Source organism: Leptopilina boulardi, unplaced genomic scaffold (assembly GCF_019393585.1).
Source record: "Leptopilina boulardi isolate dan_hultmark-lab unplaced genomic scaffold, ZJU_Lbou_2.1 LbouV2_112, whole genome shotgun sequence".
NCBI lineage: Eukaryota > Metazoa > Arthropoda > Insecta > Hymenoptera > Figitidae > Leptopilina > Leptopilina boulardi.
The window spans coordinates 2,039,108-2,048,986 of record NW_026137655.1 but is presented as its reverse complement, the minus strand read 5'-3'; the positions used below and the strand labels follow the sequence as shown (position 1 = coordinate 2,048,986).

The 9,879-nt window shown below is 26.9% G+C and overlaps 1 protein-coding gene across 2 annotated transcripts; it reads right to left on the bottom strand.

Annotated features, from left to right (window-relative positions):
* Positions 1–2,465: 2,465 nt before the first annotated feature.
* LOC127278226 (WD repeat-containing protein 44) lies at positions 2,466–9,649 on the bottom strand. Of its 2 annotated transcripts, none has more exons than XM_051299827.1 (6): positions 9,137–9,649; positions 8,329–8,494; positions 7,585–8,241; positions 7,342–7,479; positions 6,915–7,217; positions 2,466–6,822 (listed from the first exon to the last, which is right to left on the bottom strand). In XM_051299827.1, the coding sequence occupies exons 1-6, from the start codon at positions 9,202–9,204 to the stop codon at positions 5,089–5,091; spliced, it is 3,066 nt and encodes a 1,021-aa protein (XP_051155784.1). In that variant the 5' UTR covers positions 9,205–9,649; the 3' UTR covers positions 2,466–5,088. The 2 variants fall into 2 exon arrangements, with proteins under 2 accessions (XP_051155784.1, XP_051155787.1); XM_051299830.1 differs by having other exon boundaries at positions 6,927–7,217.
* Between the last annotated feature and the right edge of the window lie 230 nt (positions 9,650–9,879).

Sequence of the window (9,879 nt, the reverse complement as noted above, 5' to 3'; positions counted from 1 at the left end):
ATATACAATTTACAATATGTACTGTATTTTTATTTTATTAAAGATCTAGTGCCACAATTACTGGCCATTTTTTCTAAAAATTTAATTAATAACTAATTAATATAAATATTAATTAATTAAATTAATACTAATTAAAATATTAACATTAAATTTACATTATAAATAAAATTTAAATATATTTAAAATTTATTTTCACTTTTTTGAACAACTGAAGAAACAAATACAAATACAGTAGACCCTCGATAATAGACTTGTAGATAGAAAAATATAATAAAAATTATAATTAATTAAAATTATAATAATTATGAAAATTAGTTTGTATTTGGAAAGTTAATTATTAAAAAACTATAACTAACAATTTATTTAATAAAAAGAAACGTACACTAAACCCTCGATAAGAGAGACAAATAATAATCGAGAGTTTACTGTATCTTTATATTCAAATTTTTCCTCTCTTCATTTATTTTTACTCTTAAATTAAGAATATATATTCTCAATTTAAGAATATTTTGTTTACAGCCAGATTTTTCTTAATTTTATAAATTTTTTTTTTTTGATTTTTTTTTGTTTAATTGTATGAAAATATATATGAAATGAAAAAAAAGAATGTTACTTGAATTTTTGTCGTCTCATTGGATGTTTCTCTTTTGTTTCCATCTTCCGTCCCACTTGTCCCCACTTTAACGCGTACGTGAGTACACACTTATTATTATATCCCAACTGGTCCTCTCTTGCAACCTTTCCCGTTTGGCACGATTGAACCTAATCCCCACTTTTAAGGAAATACACACCGGTCACGCCAAACTTGACACGAATCGGTGTGTCCGGTAAATCGATATAGCATATACCCATAAGTATGCACGACCTTATCCTCCTCTTCAGCGACGTTCACATATTTATACATAGTTTACATTAGTTCCGTCTTTTGTAACAATTGATATTTATTTGTATGTAAATTCCATAATGTGTGGTCCAAAAATTAGAAATTTACATATTTGCTCAATTTTTTTTTTCATGGGAAATTTCACTCTTATTTGGGAGTAAAAAATTTGGGACACTTAATTTTTTCAAAAATTATTTCTTATTAGAAAATAAGTTTAAAAAAATAAAAAATCTAAAATAAAATTTAACGAAAAGAATTTACTCCAAGGGAGTAAATTTTACTCTTCTTGGGGAGTGAATTTCACTCCAGGTAATAGGTATTAAAAACTTAAATCGAAAAGGATTTTTGCACTAAAAATTGCAAAAAACATTTATGTAAATTTTAGTATCTACAATCAAATTTTTTTTGTAGTAAAAAAATTTGAATTAAAATTCAAATAAATTTTCACTCTTTTGGAGTAGAAATTCGAAAATTATCCCATCGCTATTAAAAGAAAATTTAAATTAAAAATTAATTTTTAAACTTCTTGAGAGTTAAAATCAATTTTATATTTAATTTTCACTCACAAGATAGTGTAAGATTCAACTCCAATCGATTGAAACAATTAAAAAAAAATTAATTCCAATTGAATTGAAGTAGGAACAATTGTTTTTTTTAATTTTTTCAATAAAGAAAAATTAAATATTTCTGAATCGTTATTGCTAAAAACTTTCTTTTTTGCTAAAATACAAAATTTTCATTTCATATACAATTAATAAATTTAGAATAAAATATTACAAATCATTTTTAACTTCTATTCATTGATATGGATTAATCAATAAAATACATTTAATATTTTTTCGATTGTCATGCCTTTCAAGTGAAAACTCTACATTAAACTTTCATTTCTATTCTTTACTTTGCTTCTTGAGCGCTGAATAATAAAAAAAGAATTCTTAATACACAAAATTACAATTTTGATCTTTTGATGCTCATTAAAACTAGTAATTAAAAATTTCCAAGAACTTTACTTGAAAATAAAATGAATTTAATATTTTCTAGGACAAATAAATAATGTAATAAAATATTATTATTATTATTATTTATTTATCCAAAACATTAAAATAAAAACAATTTGTACTTTTTAAACAAAATTTAACATTAAAAAAGAAATTAACATTTTTTAATCTTTTACGGATTCTATTTTGACTTTAAAAGAATAATGTACTTCTAAAATACTTTTCAAACAGGTTAATTAAATGACTGATGTCTCAGCCGTTATATGAGCAATTACCATGTCATAATTTTAAAAACTAATGACGAGGAGAAAGATTATTTTCTTTTTTTTTAAATCTTTTCATACAAAATAATTATCACTTCTTCTCCCTTCAGGCTAATAATGGTAAGAATTTAAGATATATACAAGAGATAAAATTTCATCATTTGAAATAAATAAATATAATTATAAAAATGCAAAATAATTACAATTATTAAAAACTAGTTTCTTTTATGAATAATTAAATATTTAGAAAGTATTATTTAATTTTTAAAAATATAAAAATAATTTTTAAATGAGGTTTATATAGTGACAAGAGGTAAAAACTTCATATATTTCAGGTTTATTAGCGCTTATTGTCAGCAACCCAAAAACATAGACACATTTAATGTGACAATACAATGTATTTATTGTATATAATATAACGTATGGAACTGTAAGATAACAAATTATTATTTTTGTGCACGCCACAAAACGAAATGGCAATAATCTCGCTCTTCAATAAGTTTCTTACTACGCCGATAAAAATATTTACAATTACAATTTTGTTGTTTTCTTATTTTTTTTTCTTTTTGTTTTTACAATAAACCTAATTTCTTTTTTTTCATATTTACATTAATTTTCTTTTTAAATAATATTTACAGCGCACACATAAGTGATGACAAAAGAAATTTTTTTCATACGCCGTATACTGTTTCTTTTTCTAAATTTAATTTTGTATTTTAATTTTCTTTTTTTTAATTTAAATACATCGGTATTTATTAATTAATCAGTTTGATTAGCATAATATATGTAATTACGATTTTCTCCGTTTTTACGGAAAATCGAAGTGATTACAAAACGTTTTTTTTTTGCTTCTTTTTGCTATATTTATATATAAATGTCAAAGCAGAAATTATTTAATATTGAACTGGACTGCTTTCAATGCAAATATTATTTTTTTTAAAAGAGAGAAATTACATGCATATATTTTGTTGCCTATGAATTTAAAAACAAAGACATTAACATATTTTAAAAAATGCTGTTTCAGATCTTCAGTCCACTAAACGTTACTCAACATTAATTTTGATTTTATACATTCTTTTTTTTTATTTGAAATTTATATAATTGACATGATTCAATTACACACTCGTTTCAAAATCTATTCAAAAGAAATTTTAAAAAATCTTTTTTTTTGTAATTTTAATAAATATTAAAATCACTATAATTAAACAATTTTTCTGCTTAATTTTAAATCCACAAAATGTGCTAAAAAATTTAAAAAAATATTTTACTGTTTCTACAATTTTAGAAAGATAAATACAAAAAATTCTATTTAATAATCAATTCTAACAAATTATTTCAATCAAATAAATTTTTGACAGTGTATTATTATAAACAGTGCCAAAAAAAAATAGTACACAAAAGAATAAAATGTACATTGCACTATAAGGATCAAAAAGTAAAACCGTTTTTTTTCACCACAAAAAAATGAATAAGCATAAAAAGCAAAATTAATATTTTCAATTATTTATCATAACTTCAAAAATTTGTTATATAGAAAAAATTGATTACAAAATAATCACACTTTACTAAATATTAAGTTATCGCGATTTTTTTTTTTTTAATATAAAATTCATCGTATCCTTAATTTATATATTTATATAAATAAATTGGGAAATAATTAAAAAAAAAAATTGTTATTCTATTTAACGCAATCAGTAGAATTGAAGAAAAGAAAATATTTTTTGTCTGAAAAAAAGTACACTGAAAATTATTTGTTAAACCATCGACCGTGAACCTGATTCCATTAATTTATATATATATATATATTATCCTATTATAATTAATTTGTGTAAATTTATTACTATCTAGTTCCCAAAAAATTACTGAAAATAGTGAAGCTTTGCTTGATTATTCAAAAAAAGCTCGAAAAGGCCGTAGATTAAAAAGTATTTTATTTCCCTTCACTTTTTGGAGTGATATTCAAATAATTAAGATATTAAATAAGTATGCAATTCAGAAATTATAATTTTAATTAATGACACAATTTTTAATACTGCAATTTTTTTACGTGATAAAATTTTTAAATTTAATTCAAAAAAGAGAAATAATTCAAATAAAATTTTCTGGTCGTTTATTTTAAAAATTTCTTCTGCAAAACATTTTTAAATTTTCTTCTAAAAAGTTTGAGAATTATTTTAAAAATTCAAAAAATATTTCTTTTTTGAAATTCACAATTTTGTTTGACCCATTTCTTATAAATTTTGAAAATGAAAAAATTCTTTTTTGAATTCTATGGTCTTTTCTTTTAATAATATTCGATGTATGCGTCATTTCAGCAGAGCCTATTTATATAATAATTCCTTAATACCACTGTTTGCAATAATTGTGCTAACTATTTATCGTCAATATTATTGATAAAAATGGAACTTTCATTTATTAAATATTTGGTGATTAAGAAAAAAAAAACAACAAAAACAAATGGCACAAGCAGACAAAGTTGATCAATTTTTAAAAAATCCCACTTATGAAAAATTAGAAAACTAATTTACAATTAAAACTTTTTCATAAATTAAATTTATAATAGAATTTGATTGATAAATATTGATCAACTTTAACTTTGATAATTAGAAAACAAAAGAAAAAGAATATTCTTCCAATACTTAATTAGATATATGCGTACGGAAAAATGATTCAAAGCTTGTGTTTAAAATACTCTCTCTCTTTCTCTCTTTGTATTTACAACATTTTCAATTTGTTTTATTTGCAAAATTGCAAATTCTACTGAAACAATTTTCTCGAAATATATTTTAACATCCTAGGATGATCATTCTATGATATTTTAATGGGATAAAAAATATTTTAATGAAAAATGTTGAAAATTATTGAAATATTTAAAAGATATACAATATTTCTTTTCCCATTAAAATTTCGCCAATTTTTTTGTTACTTACAAATATAGCGTCAATTACGCGAGAGCAGAAGCTGGTAAAGAACTATGCTTTGGTTTTGTTTTATTCAGGAACACTTTAATGCAACCGTTAAAGTCAGCGCTGACAAGAACGTGACCGCCACAACCTTTAGTACGTTGTTCAACAACTGGATCAACAGGCGTATCATGTGAAATGATACTATCAATATTTTTTGAATCTTGCTTATTATCAATTTGTTCACGTGCCTCAATTTGCTTAATAATTGTATCTGGATTTGGTGCAAAAACAGCACAAGTCACAACAGCATTATGTGCTTTAATACCTTCCCAAAAATCATTTCTATCACGTCTAACACTTGAGAATTTTGAATAATCATGATGTGTTTTCCAAATGTAAATACATTGATTCTCCGATCCACTAACAATATATTGTCCATCGGGACTGAAACTTGCTTTTATTTGACTGCTCACATTCACATAGCCCTTGTATTTACACGAGAGATTTAAATCACGTAAATCATATAAACGAATGCGACTATCATTTGATGTTACCAATATTTTATCTTCACCCGGCATTGGTTCAATGCCACTTATTTTACGACCCGTTGAATTTTTACCCCTCGTCGATCGCACATGAATTGTCGTATGATATTTTAATTGATCAGTGATGTAAAAAATACATCGACCATCATATGAGCCAACAACAGCAAATTGTCCATCTTGACAAAAATTTGCCGCCGTTATTAATTTTGTCGTCCCATCAACTTCATTCCAAACGGCAACTTTTTTATCCGGTATATTCCATAAACGTAATTTACCATCCAATGAACCCGAAAGGAAAAAACGATCATCAAGCGGATGAAATACAATAGCAGTGACAAAATCAATATGCTGAAAACAACATAGACATTCTTTTCTCGATATATGCCATAAACGAACAGTTTTATCCATTGATGATGAAAGAATAAAATAATTTTTCGACCATGATACATCCAATAGATCGGATGTATGTCCAGCGTATGTGCAAAATGGTTTTGGCATAAAAGGACACTTGGTACCTTCAATTTCACTAAAGGCGCTCGCTATCACATTTGGATCCTCCATCGATTGTTGTGACACCAATGATTCTTGTGATGGTGTTGGACTCACTTTTTCAGCATTATATTTCGTGCGCATATCCTGAAAATAAGTGAACGCATCACGTAATACCCAAATTCTCAATACCTTATCTTGTCCGGCCGTTGCCAATAATCGTCCACATGCGGAAAATTTCATACACCAAACTGGACCAACGTGTTCACCACTTAAATCTTGAACATGTTGTAAATTACCAAATTCATAAGGTCCCTTGTGACTATTTGATGCTTTCAATTTAATCCATTGTTGTTCGCCAGGATTCACTTCATCGACAATATCCATTACATCCTCCTTATGTCTTGCATGTGATACTTCTTGGGCAATTGATTTTGCTTTATCCATTGTTTTCTTCACTGTTGAGCCTAAAAGTCTCTTTAATTTTTGTGTCCTCTTACGTACACGACCAACTGATAATTCTTCATCCGGTGGTAAACTTGACATTTTACTATCGACACTCTCCTCATCACTTTCTTTTTCTTTTTCTAAATTGGTATTACTTATGTACTCGGACGTTAATCTCATTATATGCAACGACAATGGATTTACACATTGTGGTAATTTATCTTCAGCAATACTCAGTGGCACTCTTTCACCTGTGTCCAAATTCAATACAGTTACCTGCTCCAAAATTTCCTAAAACATTATTTTTCAAAATTATAATATTTCTTTTAAAAATAGAAGTAAAATTAAAATATTTTAAAAATAAAATCTAAAATGATAATTACACTAATTATTACCATATCAGTGAGACGTTTTCCAGAATCTGTTCGTGTTCTTACAAGCATATTGAGCTGTTTAACCATATCTTGATCACCAGCGGATTTGCGCCTTTCCTTAGAACCATGAGGATTAAAACCGGTTAATTTATGAGGTCCTAAAGAATAACGACCAACACTATTGCTCGATATTGATCCCAATGGACTATTTGATTTGTCACTTGAAGGAATACTTAGTAATTCAATTTTCATTCTTTCTATTCTTTCCAATTCCTCCGATGAAGGTCCCTCTGCTCGCGATTTATCCTCATCCTGAAAAAAAAATTAAAAATAAATGAAAACCAATAGCTTTTTAAAATCGGGAATTGCAATATTGAAAGAAACAAAAAGGAAAGTCACTTTTTGCCTTTTTTTGTTATTAAAATTAATACATTACCTGTGGTTTTACTACATATTGCCCTTTCGTAGCTGATCGAATATCAAGACAATGTTCAAGGTCCCTAGTGATTGATTCAATGGTACTCGCAGGACTAGGTAATGGCGACGTAGATACCACAGTCTCCTTTGGTGGAGGCTAAATATTAACAAGAAAATTGTATATCAAAAAAAATTAAATTAAAAATACCTTTTTGAAATAAATATCGAAAAATAACTATTTAAAATAATAATAAAATCTTACGGCACTGAGTTCAGTCGGTGTTTGTATTTTCGTTTTCTTTTTTCGTCGTGGAGGTGCGACGGGCACTTTTGGAATGGAACCATTTTGTGAATCAGCTGACTTTCCATTATTGTTATTATTATTGTTGTTATTATTATTAATATTATTATTTTTCGTACTCGCAATAACATCTGGCTCCTGAAGTAATGCGGGTTTATTATCACCTAATGATGATGTGGAACAATTTGATTTACCATTTATCGAATCCTGAAGCATTTCACCCGATAGTGTTAAACTACTGGAAGATTGTGAAACTTTACCCGATGCAACATCTTCATCTTTACTTGAAATACTTGCTATTGATGACATTTGACTGCTACGTGATAAAACATTTGATGGATATTGATAATTTGATGCAGTGTCCGATGTGCCAGCTAAAAGTCGACCAACACGACCCAAGGAAGTCATACTTTGTAAACTAAATGTATCGTGTTCAATAATTTTAAATGGATGTGATGTTTTTGAAGGCGTTGGATAAACACCCTCAATGGAAGATGTTTGACTATCGGGCGGTGAATTATTAATTGGAATATCATCGTCCTCTGTTTGCATTCGTTGACGTAATTCACGAAATCTTCGTCTCTCGACACTCTTGTCTGTTCCTTTATCATTTTCATCCTAAATATATTTGAAAATAAAATTATTTTAATTTCGAATAAAGAAGATGATAAAAAAAAAGAATGTCACGAAAAAGAGAAATCTTACAGCTTTCTCGGCATTTTGTTTTGTTTCTAAGCCCACTTGACTTCTTGATTCTGGAATAGGCTTTGGGTCAACGGGTTTCACGAATACATGATCATCAATTTGTTTATTTGCCTCCGGCTTCTCATCCTGTGGTTCAACAGGAGCCGGTTGATGAGTTTTACTTCTCCTAGAAATCAGATAATGTATAAACTCATTAGTCAAGAGTCAATAACATTTAAGATTACAAAACAAAGAACTTTCTTAAAGACTACTGTAACACTTTTTTAAAATCCTATTAATGATACGTGATTAACGTTTTCTCTTAACACTCTTTTAATTTTTTTTTAAACAAGACACTTGAAAATCCCGTAAAATTGTATTAGAAATATCAATTATTACAATAATTCAAAAAACTAACAAAATATAATGGATAATTAGACCTATTAAAATTTATCACAAACACGATAATAAATTTAGAAATAATCACTAATTTACTACATTAAAAAACACTAACAATAATTTTACTCTTAATTTCATTCTTCTTTCTGACATTCTTTACTTTAAAGAAAACAAAAAAAAAAGAACGTTAATTAAGAAAAATTAATGATTCTTCAAAATCATGAGGATTTTTACTTGCACGCGATCGTGTCACATGTCAAATATATATTACTATTATTATAATTTTGTCATATAACGAAAAAAAACAGACCCCACTTACTTTTTGTAAGAAAACGTCATAAACTATACATGTATATTCTAATTTTTATAACTTCTAACATTTCTTACAGCCGTATGAAAAATTAAAAACAATCACAATAAAATAAATTACCTTGACGATCTATGATGGGTATCATCTTCTGCGTCGAAAAATTCTTCAGATTCACTGCTTTCAGACATTGTCTGATGTATAAAGAAATTGGAGTAAGTACACGAGACAGCATCGAAACTGTCAAAAAAAAAATTTTCTTATATCACACGATCGCGAAAGTTTTATACAAGACTCTCTTGGGGGGCCTATGCTTATTTAAAAAATTATATTAACAAACCGGTACTAGAAATTATACCAAGTATTCTTTTTTTTTCTAAAAAATATTTCAAGTTTCCATTCGATTGGCAACAAGGTTCCCCATCTTCCGTTTTTACTCAGTTCATATGATATAAAAATGCGGCAATTTTATAAATATCTCACTTGATAATGATAAAAGAAAATATAATATTCAAGTTTTATATAAACTTTTATGTGAAACTTGTTGATTAACTAAGAAATTTTACAAGAAATACAAGACTTCGAGGTTAAATTTTATTTCAACGATTAGTCAAGTGACATTACGAGTTTGACAGTTCGGATTTTGCACATGTGAACATAACCTTTATAATTTTAAGTCCCGTTCATTTGTGTGAATGGCGAAATTTACATGAACCAATAACAACGTCTACATTTTCGGGGAAATTTAAAAATGGTAATTAAGTGACAAATCAGGTTCCTTCTTATTTTTATTATGCGTACTACGTGAGTTGCGCGTTCTAACATTAAGTGTCAAGTAACTACTCAACCCTGGCTAGTACTACGTG

Coding starts and splice junctions, on each gene's coding strand:
- LOC127278226 (XM_051299827.1), bottom strand. CDS start 9,204: ATGTCTGAAAGCAGTGAATCTGAAGAATTTTTCGACGCAGAAGATGAT. Junction 7,218..7,341: donor AATATGTAGTAAAACCACAG/GTAATGTATTAA, acceptor TTTTTTTTTCAG/GATGAGGATAAATCGCGAGC. Junction 6,823..6,914: donor CTGATATGGTAATAATTAGT/GTAATTATCATT, acceptor ATAATGTTTTAG/GAAATTTTGGAGCAGGTAAC.